The sequence below is a fragment of the Neovison vison genome, chromosome 12 (assembly GCF_020171115.1).
Source record: "Neovison vison isolate M4711 chromosome 12, ASM_NN_V1, whole genome shotgun sequence".
In the NCBI taxonomy this organism is placed as follows: domain Eukaryota; kingdom Metazoa; phylum Chordata; class Mammalia; order Carnivora; family Mustelidae; genus Neogale; species Neogale vison.
This window is the reverse complement of record NC_058102.1, coordinates 108422925-108443004: the sequence shown is the minus strand read 5'-3', so window position 1 is coordinate 108443004 and position 20080 is coordinate 108422925. Positions and strand designations below refer to the sequence as shown.

General features: G+C 46.2%; 1 protein-coding gene and 1 pseudogene across 5 annotated transcripts in view; one reads left to right on the top strand and one right to left on the bottom strand.

Moving 5' to 3' along the window:
* Nucleotides 1–3125: 3125 nt before the first annotated feature.
* Nucleotides 3126–3625, bottom strand: LOC122891714 (annotated as a pseudogene).
* A 4708-nt stretch (nucleotides 3626–8333) lies between these two features.
* The window catches only part of ADA2 (adenosine deaminase 2), a 34293-nt gene continuing 22546 nt past the window's right edge, over nucleotides 8334–20080 (top strand). For 4 of the 5 annotated variants that reach the window (XR_006381319.1, XR_006381320.1, XM_044227634.1 and 1 more), the window contains exons 1-5: nucleotides 8334–8410; nucleotides 9020–9194; nucleotides 12784–13113; nucleotides 14066–14291; nucleotides 15910–16120. Coding sequence is in view for 3 of the 5 variants with exons in the window: in XM_044227634.1 (XP_044083569.1) it covers nucleotides 12798–13113; nucleotides 14066–14291; nucleotides 15910–16120 (753 nt within the window). In the remaining 2 variants the exon portion in view is untranslated. The remainder of the gene's footprint in view (nucleotides 8411–9019; nucleotides 9195–12783; nucleotides 13114–14065; nucleotides 14292–15909; nucleotides 16121–20080) is intronic. The other variant, XM_044227636.1, reaches the window with a different exon arrangement.

The following is a 20080-nucleotide window of genomic DNA, read 5'->3' as shown; positions in this document are numbered from 1 at the left end:
AGAAGCATTTGCACTGGGACCTGGTAGAGAAGGGGAGCAGCCATTCCAGGCAAAGGGAATCACCTTGAAAAGTCTGAGAAAAGCAAGGGTTGGCCACATGTGAAATGCTACAGGAAGGTTGGTCAGTGGGCAAAAGGGAGCAGGTGGGGAGAGGGTGGAGAGAGAGTCCCAGGACCAGATAGAACATGGCTCTAGTGGGTCAAGAAGAGGAGTTGGGGTAGATTTTGAAAGGTTTTTCAGCAGGGAGGGACACAAGGCCCATGCTTAGATTTTGTGCTTTTAGAGCAGAAAATAAATAGAAAGGGGACAAAAGTGAAAGCTCAGGAAATAGAGCAGATGAGAGATGCTGGGGTCTCATGTTGGGATGGTGGAGCTGGAAGACGCAGGTGATAGGGCACCAGGCAGGGACTGGTGAAGGTTTGGTAGGGGAGATGTGGCCAGCATCAGCCAGCTCTTTATCTACGGGGTAATCAGGTCTTTGACAGAAGCAATTAAGTGGATGGAGGTGCCACATAATGAGGAGGGGAAAACTGGAAGACAATCGGGCTTTGTGGGGACAGGAAGTAAAAAAGTCAGTATGAGTCAGTTTGGGTTTGAGAGGTCAGAGTTTGCTCAGTTACTCTTCACAACATCATGAGACATGAGCTTAAGGGCTTCTCTCTACGCGGTATCCCTTTCAGTGTTTGTATTCCAACAAAAAAGGCGGTAAAAATAAATATTTATTGAACACCTACTATGTGCCAACATCCTGTAAAGTACTGCAAAGTCAGCAAGGAGCAAGGTAACATGGAAGGAAGAGGAGTAAGTTCTGGGGAATGTGACATACAGCATAGTGACTATAGTTAACAGCAGTGTCTTATTTATTAAAGTTGTTAAGAGGAGAATCTTGGGTGTTCTTAACACACACACACACACACACACACACACACTCACACACCCCGAATGGTTACTATGTGAGATGATGGATGTGTTAACTAACCTTATTAGAGCAATTATTTCACAATACACATATATATCAAGTCATCATGTTGGACAAATTAAACTTACAAATGTCATTTGTCAGTTAATTTCAGTAAAGCTGGAAAAAAAAGTAAGTACATTTAGGGAAAACAAAAACAAAAACAAAAACGCTGAAGGCAGTAGAACAGAGTGGGAAGAGCATGCTCCTTGGAGTCTGTGTGCTTGGCAACAAGTATTTCACTGAGTCTGGGCTGTGCTTCAGAATCTGTAAAATGGGCAGATTACTCACCTCGCAGAGTTGTCCCAAGGACCAAATGCTAGTGCATTTGAGCATAGTGTCTGGCACACAGTAAGTGCTAAAGAAATGTTAATGACTTTTTTTTTTTTTTTTTTTTTGACAGAGAGAGATCACAAGTAAGCAGAGAGGCAGGCAGAGAGAGGAGGAAGCAGGCTCCTGGTTGAGCAGAGAGCCCGATGCGGGGCTCAATCCCAGGACCCTGGGATCATGACCTGAGCCGAAGGCAGAGGCATTAACCCAACGAGCCACCCAGGCGCCCCTGAAATGTTAATGATTTTTGAACATATATTTACTAAGTGTTGCAATCTGATGAATGGAGAAGCTAGACGCTGAGCAAATAACTTTGGAGTGTGATGAATCATTGGATCGCTCGGTCTTCCTTTTCAGAGTTTGCCTCATAGAATCTTGAAACGGGTCCTCTGCAGGATTCTCCAGTCCTCGGTGAGTGACAACTGTTGAGCTCTGCTGGGGTGTGCCTGTGTGCAACACCGCTCATTTCTCCACCCCACAAGGTCCCTGGACGTGCAGGCTCAGCAGCCAGAGAAAGAGGAAGAAGGCAGTCGGACTAGGGCCATGCACTCCCACCCCTGGTTCAGGAGTCAGAATGTTTTAGACTCACACCTCCCTTGCAGCCCCCACGCCAGTCTTTCTGTGCTCTCCAGAGGCTGTGCTCTTCAGGCCTTTCAGCCGAATCGTTTGGCATCTTCCTCCATACCCCTCATAACTGTTTCTACTGCTCCCCTTCTTGATTTATTCTGTTTTAGGCGTGAGCGGCAGGCTTCCTGCTCCAGAAGGTTTCGGTCTCTCTCAGCTTTCCCCCTACTTCTACCACCACACCCTCATTTTTCTATCCCTCCATCATCCTGATGGATTTATATGATTTTGTCAGCTCTATGTTCAGGGCTGTCTTAGGGATTCTGTTTAGACATGGCTAAGCTGTGTGGTTCGCTGTGATAACTCTCCCCTGTCACCACAATTTGTGTTTTATGGAGTTAGTCACTGTTTTTTGTTTTGTTTTTTGTTTTTTTTTTTTTTAACTTAGTTTTCTGTCTTTTCCCTTTAGTCATCCCCAGATTCTCTTCTCTGAAACTTCTCTTGTGTTGGATCTTGGTCTCCCGGGTCCCCTGAATTACTTTTTTCTGGTTCACCCTCTTGTTTTATTTTTATTTTTTTAAGATTTTATTTATTTATTTGACAAAGACACAGCGAGAGAGGGAACACAAGCAGGGGGAGTGGAAGAGGGAGAAGCAGGCTTCCCGCTGAGCAGGGTACCCAACGTGGGGCTTGATCCCAGGACTCTGGGATCATGGCCTGAGCGGAAGGCAGATGCTTAACCACAGAGCCACCCAGGAACCCCCAACCCTCTTGTTTTAGATGAGGTGGATTTCTTTACTTTGTCCCCAGTATTCTGCACTCTCACCACCATGGTCTTGCCCGGGTTCATTTTCAGCTATCTTGTGGGCCTCCCAAGGACCCTTTGAGTCTAGATTCACCTGTCTCTCTGTTCTAAGATATTTTCTTGAATTATTTCTTTGGCATTTCTCCACTCTGTTTTCTGTTTCTGGAACATGGTGTTTTCATACCTTTGATTTTTTTCAGCTGTTTATACTTTAAAAAAAAATACTTTCCTGGGGTGCCTGGGTGGCTCAGTCGTTTAAGCATTTGCCTTTGACTCGGGTCATGATCCCAGGGTCCCTGGATCAAGTCCCGTGTCAGGCCCCCTGCTCAGTGGGGGGTCTGCTTCTCCTTCTCCCTCTGCCCCTCCACTCATGCTCTCACTTTCTCAAATAAATAAATTTAAAAATTAATAATAATAAATAAATAAATCTTTTCCTTCCACTTTTTTTTTTTTTAATCATGAAAAAACTGTATTTAGATTTAGCCAGCTGGACTCAGTTTAGATGATCCCAATTTTGTTGGCAACATCCAAAGCATCATAGTCAGGGGCCAGCCGAACGTATGGCTTCTTCTCTCCATCAGGCCTGATTAAGGTGTTGACCTTGGCTACATCAATGTCACAGAGCTTCTTCACAGCCTGTTTGATCTGGTGCTTGTTGGCCTTGACATCCACAATGAACACAAGTGTGTTGTTGTCTTCTATTTTCTTCATGGCTGACTCAGTAGTCAGGGGGAACTTGATGATGGCATAGTGGTCAAGCTTGTTTCTCCTGGGGGCGCTCTTTGGAGGGTATTTGGGTTGCCTTCGGAGACGCAGAGTCTTGAGTCATTGGAACGTAGGTGATGTGCGGATCTTCTTTTTTTTGTGACTGTGGACGCCTTTCAGCACCGCTTTCTTGGCTTTCAAAGCCTTTGCTTTGGCTTCGGCTTTGGGAGGGGCAGGGCTTCCTTCTTAGCTTTCGGCGCCATCTTCGTAAAAGCTCCTTCCATTTTTCTTTTCTTTGTCTTTTTGTTCTGCCTTCTGGAAGATGTTAATTTATCATTCAACTTTTCTGTAGTTTTTCATTCTTACTCTCCATTATTTGTGTGGAATTGAGTTTTCACTCTTTGACTCTCCCTTCTTTATAACATCCTGTCCTTGTTTTATAGGTATGACATCTTCTCTTACCTCTCCAACACTAATATATTAGATGGAGTTTTCTTCTCTCTCCCATTCTCTTTCCTCCAAGATACTTTTTGCTCTGTCATAAAATAGCATACCTCAAGTGTAGCAGCTCCTGGATGTCTGCTTATATTTAAGAGTGGGCTAGGTGGGGTAGGGGCGCCTGGTGGCTCAGTTGGTTAAGCCTCTGCCTTCAACTCAGGTCATGATCCCTTTTGAGCAGGGAACCTGCTTCTCCCTCTTCTCCTGCTCTGTTCTCTGTCACTGTCTCTTTCCCTCTCAAATGAGTAAATAAAATATTTTTTAAAAAAATGAGTGGGGTAATAAAAGGATGCTACAAGCTCTGTGTATTTGGGGGAGGGTAGTTGTTGGCCATCCCTTGCGCTATAAAGTGATCTGGCAAGTCCCTGTCTGTATCTATAGGGCTATTGTCAGGGGCTGTTGAAGGCCCCAGTGGAAGGCTTTTCCCTTTTCTTCACTGTGGGTATGAAGCTGGTTGCTGATGTCAGGGAGACTAGTAGGGGAAAAGTCTTGTTAAGCGTGTAAAATTTTAATATTATCTTCATTTTTAGTAGGGTACACCTTCCTTAAGTAGGTTGGAAACTGTTTCTCTTCCCCCAAAGAAATCTGCAGTGATCTTCTAAACAGAGTTGGGAAAGAATGTCTGTAGCTCTATGGATTTTGTCTTTGTGTTTAAATGGTCTAGTTTGGGAGGGCCTGACTGGCTTAGTAGTGGGATGATCCCAGGGTTGATTTCAGCTCAGGTCATGATTCCAGGGTCGTGAGATTGAGCCCCACGTGGGGCTCCACGCTGACCATGGAGCCTGTTTAAGATTCTCTCTCCCTCTGCCTCTTCCACCTCATGTGCACTCTCTCTCCCTAAAAAAAAAAAAAAAAAAGTGAGAGAGATATTTTCATGTGTATTATTGTATTATTTAACATACACACACAAACTTACTTGGTAAAAAACTTAGTAGGAAGAATATGTTATTCTTCCCTTATTGGAGATAAAGGCATTAAGCTCATAGATGTTAAGAATTTTTTTGGTGGGGGGTGCCTGGGTGGCTCAGTAGGTTAAGCCTCTGCCTTCGCCTCAGGTCATGATGTCTCAGGGTCCTGGAATGGAGCCCCACATCAGGCTCTCTGGTCAGCAGGGAGCCTGATTCCCCCCTCTCTCTGCCTGCCTCTCTGCCTGCTTGTGATCTCTCTGTCACATAAATAAGTAAAATCTGTCACACAACAATTCTTTGAAAGAGTTAATTTTTTGCTTCCTGAAAAACTTTGGTTATTAAAAGCACAAGCTCCCAGTATCTAGAAAAATCATGTTATGCCTGATAATATCTGTTTCTGTGTCCCATCTTTGGGAATTGGGCTCTCCTCCAGGGATCTGCCCTTCTGTCTTGAGGGGCACTACCCCACACCAGTGGCTCTCCATCACCCTGAAGACCTCCTTGCTGCCAGGGAAGGCTGTAGGTGGGAACTTGCAAGTCCAGCTGTGGGATCTTGAGCAAGTTAGCAGCCTCCCCACCCCCTACCCCGGTGTTTCAGTGCCCTCACTGGTCAAGGAGAGGTAGCAATTTATAAGATCACTGCAAGGATTAGATTAATAAATATATATAATTCTCAATAAACTTTAGCAATAAGTATTTCATTTTTCTAAACTCTGGGATCAGAGAACCTTATTTATCTTCTCGAGAAGTGGTATAACCATCACTGTAAACCTTCCACTGTAGGTAACGCTCCTATAGTTTGCTGTAGGTTACATATAGCAATGACATATAATTCATGGTAGTGAGGGGACAAAACAATGTTTTAAAGAAAATACCTCTCATGGGCACCTGGGTGGCTCAGTTGTTAAGCATGTGCCTTTGGCTCAGGTCATGATCCTAGGGTCCTGGGATTAAACCCCACTCTGAGGAAAGCCTGTTTCTCCTTCTCCCTCTCCCTGTGCTTGTGTTTTCTCTCTCTCTCTCTCTCTGTCAAATAAATAAATAAAATTTAAAAAAGAAAAGAAAATACCTCTCAAAAATTTGTGTTAGCCATACACCATCTTTAATTCTAAAAACCTCTCCTGTCTCCAGTTTTGGGGTCATAACCTGCCTGTCCTTTCAGACTTCATTCCATTTAGGTTAAGCTTTGAAATCACCAAAAGATGCTTGGGTCCCCTTTTTCTGCCCTGTAGATTTTTCAGATTCTGAAACAAGGCCAGTTCTGCTTCTGATGGTTGTCTTCAATAAAGCATAAATAGCAGAGCCCTATTCTACATTTTATGATCTCTGCGCTTGGCAGAATTTTCTTCCAGAACGGCCTCCCCCTTTTACACCAGGGCTTGCTGTCGTCGGATGGCACACCTCTTCTGCTACTCGTGCTTACTGCCACAGCCGCAAAGAGGCTGGTGGCTCAGAAGGCCAAGAGGTTTGCAGGTTCCGCTGATGAGTCTCCTGGTTCAGTTCATTGTTTCTGATCCTGTGTCCAGGCGTGCGGTCCCAGCCATTCCCCGCTCTGCTTCTGTCTCAATAGCTGGGGCCTCCACTCCCCTGGTCCAAACAGCTTCTGCCTGAGGCAGTAACCTCAGCCTCAAGACCCACAGCCGTCCCCTGGCTTTCTGCCCTTCCCCGCCAAGACATGAGCCGGAGTCTTCAGAGCCAATCCTTTGAGATGTGAACATTAGGTCTTATATTTAACCAAAGGTTTTGGAAAGAAAAGCTTTATCTTAGTTTTGCTCTGGTATCTTAAAAAATCTTCTAGGGCACCTGGGTGGCTCAGTTGGTTAGGCGACGTGATCTAGGATCACGTCATGATCCCAGATCCTGGGATCAAGTCCCCCATGGGGCTCCCTGCTTGGTGGGGAGCCTGCTTCTCCCTCTCCTTCTGCCCATCCCTCTGCTTGTGCTCTCTCTCTGTCAAATAAACAAATACAATCTTAAAAAAAAACTTCTAATGATTTATGTTCAAATTGGTGATTTTTTTCCTTCCTAGCCTTCCGTAGGTCAGTTTGATCTGTCTTTACCACTTGTTTGTTTCTTCTGTTTTCACGGACTTGTAAACAAATTAATCTTGAACTTGTGATGAGGAATTGCTAGTTCTTCTGTATTTTCACTTTTGAATTTCTTCTTGTTTATGAAACAGATGACCTTTTTACTTTTTGGAGAAGATGATGGCCAGGGGCCCCAGGGTTCCAGACGTTTAGGAACAGCAGAAGTGGAAGTACTGAGGGTTTGTGGGTATCTGTGGGGCAGAAGGCCATGAGAGGGGGCTGGGAAGGAGGGGTACTCGGCAAGTCTGTGGAGCAGGCGTGTGTTGCCGAAGTCACTAGTACAGTTTCACCCTTCCTTTTTTTTTTTTTTTTAAGATTTTATTTATTTATTTGACAGACAAAGATCACAAGTAGGCAGAGAGGCAGGCGGGGGGTGGGGCAGGAAGCAGGCTCCCTGCTGAGCAGGGAACCCCATGTGGGGCTCAATCCCAGGACCCTGAGATCATGACCTGAGCCGAAGGCAGAGGCTTTAACCACTGAGCCACCCAGGTGTCCTCACCCTGCTATTTTAGCTTGACTTGAATGATATGTCACAACAGTTATTTCTAACAGTAGGAACGGCTGCTATCTCTTGAGAACTTACAATGCACGGGGCACTTAGCCTGCATTCTCACAGTGGATGGCGTGTAGTCCTTACTTTGATGACCTCCATTTTCAGATCAGGACACTGGAGTATAGAGAGTTTAAATAACATGGCCAAGGCCACACAGCTGTGAAAGGCCAGGCCACTGTGCAAAGGTAGGTCTGATTCCGGCATCGGGGTGTCAGGGTTTGGGCCCACTCTGCTCTCTCTCCAGAAACTTCTGCCTCTCGCCTTCTTGCCCGTCCTCCCCGCCCCCTCGCTCTTGCCTCACACCTCCCTACTTTCTCAACGGTCCTGCCCCCAGATCCCTGAATTGTTCCCCTAAAGTATTTACCTTCTTTTATATCTACCTTTTCACCCTGTGTCTAGAGGGTTGCCTCAGGATCCATGACTACATTTGGAGGAGAGGAGAGCTATTCTCCGAAAAGTTTATGAGCAACTTTTGGAGTGCCTCCTTGTGGTGCTTGTTGTCTAAAACTATGCTCTGGACCCTACAAAGACACCTCAAACACTAATACACAGGTATCCTCCCCCAAGCAAACAGAAGCCTACACACACACATAAACTCACACAAACACACAGACACACACAGACATGCATATAACTGCCTCACAAACACATACATAACCTCTGCATGCATTAACCCACATGCACATTCACACAGATGTTTGTAACTCCCACACACATACACGTGACCACATACACATACACACAGATCACCGCACAAGCACGTAAGTGTGCATATGGACACACACGCACGTAAATGCATACTCTCAGGCCTCCTTGCTGCCTCAGCTCAGCCAGACCCTGCCTTCCCTTGCCTCTCTCTGGAGGCCTGAGCAACGTGAGGCGGGAGGAAGTGAAACCTGCCCTGACAGGAAGTGAAAACAGGATGGTGAGCTTTTCTGGTGCTTGTGACATATCTGTCGGGGGACTCAGCAAACAGTCTGCAGTTTCTGGAGCTGCTCTGAGGTACCTGGGATCCCCTGGGGTGGGGGTCTATCTCATGAGGTTACAGTAGGGAGTGGGGACGCTGGCAGTTGGGCTCTGTTTCCCAGCTGGCTGCCCTCCCTGCCCCCACTGCAAGTGGGCCTGTGCCTTCCAGAGGGGAGGAATGGCATAGCCTGGCCCCACAACAGGCTTTTGAAATGGTTGTGGACCCCAGGACACTGACTTGGAGTCCTAGAGACACATGGTCTATTTCTTTGTTCTTACCCTGGGGCAAACTATAGTGTCTTCGTGCACCCTCTTTTAAAGGTAAAAGACACTTTTCATGAGGAGAGAGATGAAGTAAATTTAGTGACAAGTGTTCTAGAGATGACTTTTCCTGATGCTCAGTCAGCCTTGGCCAGGACCGGTGTTAGATAAGCTTTTGTCTGTCAGGCCAAGAAAAGTCCTGGAATGCTGGGCCATACAACTGCTTCTGGGCTCTGTGGAGATGGCAGAGTTGGAGGCTGTGGAACTTAGTGGCCTCTGCTACATGTCAGTAAGGAAAGAGGGACAAGGGGCTGGGGCCGTTGATTGGAGGACGCAGCATGGAATGGATGGGACAGTGACATAAATGTCATTCTTCTCTTTTAGCTGTTGGCAAACACTGGTCTGAAGAGAGATTCGAAGACTTCATGAAGTTGCAGGGTTCTTCTAAAATCCAGCTCTCTGATTAGGATGGTACAACACCTGCCATAGCTGTGGCACAAGAGTAAATAGTATCCTGTTCCTTCTGAAAATTCCCTCTTGGTGTCTGGTGTAGCTTAGAGTAAGTGAATAGTCCTGGAAAGAATCTGGGATATATTGTATTTCAATGATTAGCAAGCTTTTCACCTTCGGCATATCTCTGTAGCTCTATTTACTTAATATCTTTAAAAAAAAAAAAAAAGATTGTATTTATTTATTTGAGAGGAGGAGTGAGCCAGAGAGAGAGCACAGCAGGGGGAGTAGGAGAGGGGGAAGCAGACTTGCTGCTGAGCAGGGAGCTCCTTGCCGGGCTCAATCCCAGGACCCTGGGATCATGACCTGAGTTGAAGGCAGATGCTTAACCGACTGAGCCACCTAGGTGCCCCTCCTTAATATTTTTCTTTCAATTAACTTATTTTTAAATTTTTTAATTCAACCTAAACGGTGGTATTTTGTATCACTGATGATACTGGTATCCCACTTGGAGGGCCACTGATCTAGTGTAATTCACCCTTTTCACAGGTGAGAAAACTGAGACCCATAGACATTAAGCAGTTTGCCTAAGTCTCACTGTTGAAGACATCCTAATTTGGGACTGGTCATGAGGTCTTCCAGTTTATAGCCTTGATTCTTTCCAGGATACCATATCATACTTTCAAGTATGCAAAAACAATTAATACCTATATTATATATTAATATATATTATTAATTAATTATTATATATATTGATTAATATTTATTAATTTATATATTATATTATATATGTTAATTGTTTAAGTAATCCCTATACCCAACATGGGGCTTAAACTCACAACCCTGAGATCAATAGTCACACACTCCTCTCATTGACTCATGCAGGCACTCCATAATTCTTTTTTTTTTTTTTTAAGATTTTATTTATTTAGGGGTGCCTGGGTGGCTCAGTGGGTTAGGGCCTCTGCCTTCAGCTCAGGTCATGATCCCAGGGTCCTGGGATCGAGCCCCGCATCAGGCTCTCTGCTCAGTGGGGAGCCTGCTTCCCCCTCTCTCTCTCTGCCTGCCTCTCTGCCTACTTGTGATCTCTGTCTGTCAAATAGATGAATAAAATCTTTAAAAAAAAAAGAAAGAAAGAAAAGATTTTATTTATTTATTTGACAGACAGAGATCATAAGTAGGCAGAGAGGCAGGCAGCGGGGTGGAAGCACGCTCCCTGCTGAGCAGAGAGACTGATGCTGCGGGGCGCAGGACCCTGGGATCATGACCTGAGCTGAAGGCAGAGGCTTAACCCGCTGAGCCATCCAGGCGGCCTGACACCCCATAATTCTTAAATGTAATTCACATAAATGACCCAGGTGGAGCGCCTGGCATGTGGAGACCCAATACAAGCAAGTTTCTTTCCTTCTCCCCTTAAATCCTTGCTCACTGCCAACCTGGACTAGCTACTCTCTAGAAGCTTTTTAGCAGCTTTTAGTGCTACCATTCTGAAATATCACGATGACTATCTTGGTGTGGCTATTGAGCAATTGCTTCTGCTTTGCTAGGAGCTCAACAACAAATCAGCTCATTAAGCCAGAGTCAGGTCTTCTGTTCTGGCCCAATTTCTCCTACTATTTATTTATTATTTTCTCCTATTTCTTCTTTTTTCTTCTGATATGTCTATTATTTGGGATTGGGTTTCCTGAGTTAAAATCATTTGTTTCTTTCTTATTTTGTCCTAATTTTATTTTATTTTTTTTTAAAGATTTTATTCATTTGACAGATCACAAGTAGGCAGAGAGGCAGGCAGAGAGAAAGGAGGAAGCAGGCTCCCTGCCGAGCAGAGAGCCCAATGCAGGGCTTGATCTCAGGACCCTGAGATCATGACCCCAGCTGAAGGCAGAGGCCTTAACCCATCGAGTCACCCAAGCGCACCTTATTTTGTCCTAATTTTAAAAAGATCGTCTTCAAAAAAAAAAAAAAAAAAAGATCGTCTTCAATTCCATCTTATAATATTGCTAGGAAATTTTTTAAATTTCAGCTTTTGTATTTTTAAAAAGATTTATTCACTTATTTATTTGAGAGAGAGAGAGTAAGAAAACATGGGGGGAGGAGCAGAGGGAGAGAGAGAGAATCTTTTTTTTTTTTTAATGATTTAAAAATTTTTTTTGTCAGAGAGACAGTGCAAGAGTAACAAGGAGTCTGATACAGGGTTTGATCCCAGACCCTGGAATCATAACCTGAGCTGAAGGCAGACGCTCAAATGACTGAGCCACCCAGGTGTCCCAGGAGAGAGAATCTTAAGCAGATTCCTTACTGAGCATGGAGCCTGATGTAGGGTTTATTCTCACAACCTGAGACCACCACTGAGCCGAAAACAAGAGTCAGACACTTAACTAACTGTGTCACCCAGGAGCCCCTCAGCCTTTGTATTTTTAATTTCTAAAAGCTGTTTCTCATTCTGTTTATTTTTTAATTAATTAATTTATTTATTTATTGAGAGAGAGAGAGAGCACAGATAGGGGGAGCAGCAGAGGGAGAGGGAGAAGAAACTCCCTGCTGAGCAGGGAACCAGACAGGGGGCTGGATCCCCGGATGCTGGGATCATGACCTGAGCTGAAGGCAGATTGCTCAATCAACTGAGCCACTCACGTGCCCCTAATTTTTTTTAAATTTGTAAGTAATCTCTATGCCCACTGTGGGGCTTGAACTCACAACCCCAAGATCAAGAGTTACATGCCCAGGGCCTCTCCCTTCAGCTCAGGTCATGATCCCAGGGTCCTGGGATCGAGCCCCGCATCGGGCTCTCTGCTCAGCAGGGAGCCTGCTTCCCCCTCGTTCTCTCTGTGCTGCTCTGCCTACTTGCGATCTCTCTCTCTCTGTGTCAAAGAAATAAATAAAATCTTTTTTTTTTAAAGATTTTATTTATTTATTTGACAGAGAGAGATCGCAAGTAGGCAGAGAGGCAGGCAGAGAGAGAGAGAGGAGGAAGCAGGCTCCCTGCTGAGCAGAGAGCCCGATGCGGGACTCGATTCCAGGACCCTGAGATCATGACCTGAGCCGAAGGCAGCGGCTTAACCCACTGAGCCACCCAGGCGCCCCGAGAAATAAATAAAATCTTAAAAAAAAAAAAAAAAAGAGTTACATGCCCTATGGACTGAGCTAGCTAGCCATTATATAAAAGAAATTACATTTTTTATAATTCCCTGTAGTTGTTTTATGGACACAGTATCTTTTCATATCCTTCTTAGGCTATTAAGTATGGTTCTTTTGAATTTTACTTTTATTTCCTGCATTGTCTCTGTTTCTCTTTGTTTTTTTGTTTTTGTTTTTGTTTTTTTCCTGAAGTTCCTTTGTGATGCTGGAGATGTTCTTTGTATGCCTTGTGAGCTCTTGCTCTCTGATGATATTTAAAAGTGAAACACTAAAAATCTGATTGCAGTATACTCCTCTATGTGTGAACATGTCTCACTAACTGAAACGCTCCACTTTGTTCAAGGAGGGCTCATGGTGACTTACGATTTGGGAAACCCCTTCAGGTCTGTACCTGGAGGTCTTTTCTCTGCGGGCTTAGAGAAGTATATTGCCTCCTGGTTACCTGAGAACAGAGTGGGAGAAGCAAAATCAGAGTTTGACACTTAAATCTGTCGATTTGCACTGATCTACTCCCTTCTTTAGCCATGTTGGGTTTCCATCTGAGCAATTTCCTCTTCCAGGCATCCCAGTGTCCATGGGTGGCCCATCGGGGTGGCCAGCCCTGCTCTCCCTGCTTTTGGTGGTGGCGATACCTTTTTTCTGCTCAGCCATATCCATAGATGAAGCACGAACCCAGCTGTTGATGAGAGAGAAGATGCTACAGCTGGGGGGACAGCTGGTGCTGACTGAGCAGGAGGAGCTGGCCAATGAGAGGCTCATGGCTCTCAAAAAGGCTGAGGTGGTGCAGGCCATGAAGATCCAGAATTTCCCTCCCAGCATGCACTTCTTCCAGGCCAAGAATCTCATCGAGAAAAGTGAGGTGTTTAGTATCCTGAAGAAGATGCCAAAAGGTAGAGGTCTGGAGGGGATGGTTTGCACATGCTGGGCAGGGAGAGGGAACTAAACTTGGAGCTAGCATTGTTATTGGAGCTGTTGTTGTTGTAAGTGGAGCAGGGAGGAGCACATGGCCGGCTCAGCCCGTAGAGCATGGGGCTCTTGATCTCAGGATTGTGAGTTCAAGCCCCACATTGGGTGTGGAGCCTACTTTAAAAAATAATGATAAATAAGATAATAAATAAATAAATAAATGGAGCAGTGAGAACCCCACTCTGCTACTCTGCACCTTTGTTCTTCCTTGGCAAACATCCAAGGTGGCTTCTGGTTTACCAAAAGCCCAGCTTCAGAAGGGACTCTGCCTCAGAGAGACAGTGGGGAGTGGGAGCTGGGCTTTACTGTCTTTCCTGACAAAGCAGATGCCTCCACCCACAAGGCAGTGTCTGGGCCATAGGACCTACTGCTCCATGTCTTTGATTTGCCTCTTCTGCCCTTTCTCAGAGGCTAAGGTAACAAACAGGGTATGGTACGAACGAGCATCTTGGATTAATGCATTTCTAGTATGGTATGTCTAGAGCATATTTACACTAATTTTTTAAAGATTTTATTTAGTTGAGGGCGCCTGGGTGGCTTAGATGGTTAAGCTTCTGCCTTTGGTTCAGGTCATGATCCCGGGGTCTTAGGATCGAGTCCCACATCGGGCTTTCTGCTCAGTGGGGAGCCTGCTTCTCCCTCTGCCTCTCTGTCTGTGTCTCTCATGAATAAATAAATAGTGTCTTTATTAAAGAAAAAGATTTTATTTAGTTGAGAGAAAGAGAGTATGTGTGCAGGAGAGACAGTGTGTGCATGAGAGAACACAAGCAGCAGAGAGGGAGAAGCAGGCTGCCCATCAAGCCTGGAATACGATGCAGGGTTGGATCACTTCACCTCTTTTGCTTCATCCCATCCCCTGCCCTTCTTCCCTTCCAGGGGCTGCCTTACATGTCCATGACTTCGGCATCCTGAGCATGAACTGGCTGGTGAAAAATGTCACCTATAGGCCCCACTGCCATTTCTGTATCACCCCGAAGGGGGCCCTGAAGTTCAAATTTGCTTATCCAACACCCCCTACCCCTATGCCAGCAGAGTGTTCAGAGTGGGTTTTGCTGGAGAAGTATCGAAAGGAGATGCAGAACGTCACTGAGTTTGACAACGGGTGAGTGTCCTTCTGAAAGAATGTGTCACGTGGCCTTAAGACGTAGAGGGTGGTGTGTGGGTGTGTCTTCTTGGTACAAACCATATATGCAAATCGGGCCTTAAAGAAAAATCAGGAGGCTCTTAACTTTGTAAGATACTTTGCTTCACAAAAGCATTCAAATAGCAAGTTCCTGGTTCATTTAAAATCTCATTTGACCTGTAAGAGGTATTAACAGTAACACTATTGTTGCATCAGATGAATTCTGCCTAGAAGCTTAATACCAGAAGGATGAAAAGCTCCCAGCTCCTGGAATAATGACTGTGCATTGGTGGGTGAAACAGCTTAAAAATGTTTTGTAGCAACTTCCCAATACACTTGTAAAGTGATATTATAAGTAATAGCTGTTTTCTGCATAGAATCATCTATAGAGTGCTTTTATGAGCTTACTTCCTTTTACGAATAAGAAATGTGAAGCTCAAGGTTAAGGCCACACAGCTAGTACATGGCTACTCAGAGGCAAAGCCTAGGTTGTGTAGTCCCCATATTTCCATCCTACCTCCTGTATTAGCTTGCCGGGGCTGCCATAACAGAATACTACAGACCAGGTGCCTTCAACAACAGAAATTTCTTTTCTTTTTCTTTTTGTAAAATATTTTATTTATTTATTTATTTATTTGACAGACAAGAGATCACAGTAGGCAGACAGAGAGGAAGGGAAGCAGGCTCCCTGCTGAGCAGAGAGCCCCATGCGGGGTGATCCCAGGACCCTGGGATCATGACCTAAGCCAAAGGCAGAGGCTTTAATCCACTGAGCCACCCAGGCACCCCTATTATTTATTTGACAGAGATCACAGGTAGGCAGAGAGGCAGGTGGGGGTGTGGGGGAGGGGGTTGGGGCGGAAGCAGGCTACCTGCTGAGCAGAAAGCCCAATGTGGGGCTCAAATGCAGGACCCTGAAATCATGACCTGAGCTGAAGGCAGAGGCTTAACCCACTGAGCCACCCAGATGCCCCCCCAAATTTATTTTCTCACTGGTCTGGAAGCTAGGCGTTCAAGATCGAGATTCTGGCATGTTTGATCTCTCCTGAGGCCTCTGTCCTTGGCTTGCAGATAGCGTGTCCTCACAGGGCCTTTCCCCTGTGTGTGTGACGCCTGTCACTTGGTGTCCTTGATGTCAGTCCTAGTCTATGGGGCTCCTACCCTTATGACCTCATTTAACCTTCATTACCACTGAAAAGGCCCGATCTCCAAATATAGTCACATTGAGGTTTAGGATTTAAACATACAGATTTTAGGGTGTATAATTCCATGTATACCCTGCCCCCCCAAAGAGAGGTTGGTCTAGGATGTAAGTAAAGTGGGGTCAGACTGGCTAAGCATGCAGAAGGGAGCAGGAGAGCCTAGTTAGTGGAAACATCCCGCCTGAGCTGGGTCCTGAGGAGCACAAAGTGGGTCTCAGGGAGGGGCTCCATGAGAGAATCCAGGGTGCTTCCCGTGGCTTCTCATCACTGTTCACTATGATGCATCTGGGTTTGCTTCTGGTGGGAGAAGCAAGGTGGGCAAGAATCCTGCAGGTGCCTGAAGGTGATGGCTTGAAATACACCTCCTCAATTTACTGGTTTTGTGTCTTGGACAGACTGCTAAGGAATTTCACGCTGATGACCGAGAACCCAGAGGTGGATTATGCAAACCAAAATATCGTCTGGTCCAAGTTTCAAAGCATCTTCTTCACAATCTCTGGCCTTGTCCACTATGCACCGGTGTTCAGAGACTATATTTTCCAGGCTCTGGAGGAATTCTACCAGGACAATGTGCTCTACCTGGAGCTCAGAGCCATGTTGCTCCCGGTGAGCCCAACTCTTTGCTCTGCTCTGGCTTGACTATCAAAATTTAGCTTCCCAGAGTCACTCAAGACTACATTCTTCGTCCTGGGACAGCTGATGGGTCTGGCAAAAGGATCACCCTGGTAGCACTGGGGAGAACAGATCACAGAGGATTGCGGGCTGAGAGAGATGGGGACAGAGACTGGGAGAGTAGGGAAACAGCAGGTATGAGATAACAAGGCTGGGAGAGCAGGAGCAATGAGGAGGACTCTAGAGGTCTTCCTGACTGACCGTGTGGGGGTGAAGCTCTAGAGCCACTCACTGGTGTTGAACTTGAGTTGAGTTGACTGGTGGTGACATTGATGGAGATAGGGGAAGTAAGAGGACAAGCAGGATGGGGAGGGAGAATAGAAATTTTGGTTTTGAACCTGTAGAATTGGAGGGGTCTATGAGATAATCCTGTGAAGATGTCTGGGAAATGGTGGAATATATGACTGTGGACCCCGGAGGAGAGTTCTAGCCTGGAAACAGATGTTTGACATTTGTCTGCAGAAAGATAATTCTTCAAACTGTCAGAGGGGTGAGTTTCCCACAGAAGCTGTGAGTTGAAAAGAGGAGTGGGTCAAGAAAGGGGCCCAACAAACAAAAATAGGATGGAAAATTCATGAAGTGGGCTGAGAAGGAGCCATTGTAGAAGGAGAGAACGAGGATGGTCTCCACGTTAGGGGACACATCGTTGAGGAGAGCAGCCCCAGGTGATCAGTTGCTAATGGACCATTCTTTTGTGATGTCTGTTGGACAGAACTTCCCTGAGGACTATTTGTGGGAGGGATTTGGGTATTGTGGGAGTAGGCAAGATTTCTGAATGTTCCATTTGGTGCGCTTTTAAGTGGCTTGGGAAATGTGACCTTTGTGTAGAGCTCTCCCATATATCGTATCCTAACTAGTCTGCTTATTCTTTGAAGTATTTGTTGAGCATACCAACGCCTTGGTGACTAAACTTCAAGTTTGTGGAAAGATCCACAGGGTGGCATTTTGGCTTTGTTACCGTATTCCATGGTCTTTATAGGCTCGGAAATGTTATTGTTTGTACACTCAGAAGTGGCAGAGCTCCAGAGGACCAAAACACGTTGACCAAATTCATAAAAGACAGAAGAATAAACAAGAAAGTCAGAGTGCTGGTTTTCAGAGAAAACTATCAATTAGATTAGACTCGTTCCTTGACCAGCAAGTTCTCTCTCCTTGAGGGTAATTCTTAGCCTTTCCTCAAGCCAAGGTATAGCCAGAAGGATGTTGGTGAGCGGAGTGGGGAGCCCTATTGTCCCTGGGCTCTGAGAATTTAAGGGAGTCCATAATAGCGTACTTAATCTTTGGAAAATCTGATGAAAATTATCACCCTTTTGCCAGGAGGGGGGAGAAAGTGCTACAATAAGTTGACTTTATTTATATAGTGTTTCCACATGTATTCGTATGTATCTATAAAATATTTTAGGAAACAATGCAATGTACAGAGATTCTGGTATTTTTGCATCCTAAAAAATTTTTAATTCTTGTTGGGACTCCTAAATTGATTTTACTCCCCCAGTTTGATCTAGAATGAACTTCATCAAACTTTCTGATGAAGTATATGCCTGTCCCAAGAACCAGTAATTCCAGTTTGTGGGTCTGGGCTCCCTTTCCCTTCATTGGTGACCAAGTTTCCTCAAGGCTCAACTCTCAGGACTGACCCACCCTTCCCCTTAGATATGTTAATACACTCCTTGAGCTTAGCTCAAGGCCAGCCTGGAAGGGCTGGGAGGAGTTGGCGCTTAGCTAAGGGTGCCTATCACCCTTGGGATCTGACTGCATTGTTTGGTAGTGAGAACTCTGAGGACAGTTTTTGGGAAGTGGGAGAGGGGCTGACCTTTGTCCCTCAGTAGAGCTTTCCCCAGTTTGGTGAGTCAAGTAGATAAGACCTGGAGACAAAGGATCCTTTTACTGGAAGCCAGGGTCTATCCATCTATAAAGAGAAGAATTTCTCAAATAAATAAAATAAAATCTTAAAAAAAAAAAATTATAAAGAGAAGAATTTCTAAGAGACGAGCTGGCATTGGGCCTGGACTGTGTGGGGTAGAAGAAACTGCACCTCTCAGAACAATTTATTGCCAGGTTTGGGCCTGGAAAATCCTTTTCTCTCCAAGCATCCGCTCCACCCCCATCTAAGCCCTGTCCTCTCCTCTGGGTTCCACTGAAACTGGTTCTTAAGTCCGCCAACCCCTCCTTCACCCCTGACCCAGGACTGTGGCAGCCCACATCTCCCTCTTTGTCTCCTGGAAATGTGGATTTCCGGCACCCAGCATCTGTTGCCCCCTTATTTATGTCGGACTGTGAAATATTTCAGACCGGCACCACATCTTAGGTTGCTGAGAGGCACCAGTAGTGATAGTGATGCTTGCTGATGATGGTCCTCAAACTTGGCCGTTCAGATGAATCATCTGGAGGTGCTCTTTAAAATTCGCCTTGGGCCCCAGCCTGCCGGGATTCTAATTCTGTGCTCTTGAGTAGGGCCGGGAAGCCGCAGAATTAACTAGCGCTTCCCCTCCTCCCGGATGATTCTAATGCAGATGGTTTGACCCAGACCACACTTGGAGCAAAGGCCGTCTTCGCCTTGACCTTTACAAAGCATTTGAGCTGCATAGCGAGCTTGCGTTTTATGGACGTGGAAACTGAGGCTCGGGAAAGTCAGAGAGCTCGGCCAAAATCGTGTTGGTGGTAAGGAGTGACTGGACAGAGGCCAGGGCGCTGGATTTTGTGAGCATTGAGGGACCCATGCTCCAGCTCAAAAAGAGCTGCCCGAGAGGGCAGGCGGCTTCCAGTCTCGCCCTTCCGCGGGGGAGAGAGCCCCTGGGCGGGGCTGAGCGGATGCTTCACCTAGAGCGGTGCTGGCCCCTGCTGGGGGGACCACTTCCTGTTGCGCAATCCGGGAGGCTTTCTCGGTGTAGAGCATGGGGGAGATAGCCCTTCAATCCTGTCAGAGCCCTGGGCGCCTTTGGGGGCGGAGGGCAGAGGAGGGAGGGAGAAATCGCAGAGGCTTTGGGTGTTGGTCGCTTTGAGGGCTGTGACTTTCATCTTGAGCTCGGTGGGGAAGCATTTAGGGGAAGATGCTGAGAAACTGGAGGGAAGGCAATAGTTTCCTGTCTCATCATTCCCCTTTTTCGGCTGGACTGTTTTCTCCTACCCCGCGGAGGAGTGGGCTCCGGGGGCATTTCACGTGGGGACCCTGACTAGCCCCTAACCTCTCCTCCCTCTCTGCCCACCCCCCACCATCCTAGAAGGTGGAAGGCTGCTGGGATTTGGGATTCTGGAGACGCTGAGGGGGATGGGATTTGACCATTTGTTCTGCTCTGACCCTGGAACAAAGGCCTCTTGCAATAGAGTCTCTGCCTTAATGCCCCCCATTAGCCAGAGTAGGGGGAGCCGTCAGCACATTAACAACTAAAAACCGTTTGCACGGGAATCCTTTTGCTGAGCCGCACAACCTCCCCCTTCTAGCTTCTGGGGCTAATTCAGGGCCTCGGATGATGTTGATGGACTATCCTGGCTGCTCAGCCTCCTATTGTGTTACTAATGCTTGATAACAAAGGCTACTTGCCTCTAGCAACAGTTGCTAGGCGGGTCTTATCTCCTGGGCTCCAGTCCCTTCCCCCACTGCCAGAATCGGAGGCCCAGACTGGGTCCCGGCCAGGCTTCAGAGTGGAGCTGATGTGAGACCCCAGAGGATTATCAACAGGAGATTGCCCTGCTGGCACTTCCTGACAGGAGGTCTTAGGAGAGAGACTTGTCAGTGGCCTAGAAAACCCACGATGGTCATCCCCAGACGTTTTCTTGGATGCTGTCCCTGGTACAACCAACACTATTCAAGCAGGCTTCCCCCACCCACTCCCGCCCCCACTCTGGGGTTTTTCCTGGATTCTTGGCAGATCCTCCATTGAAAATTCCCACCTG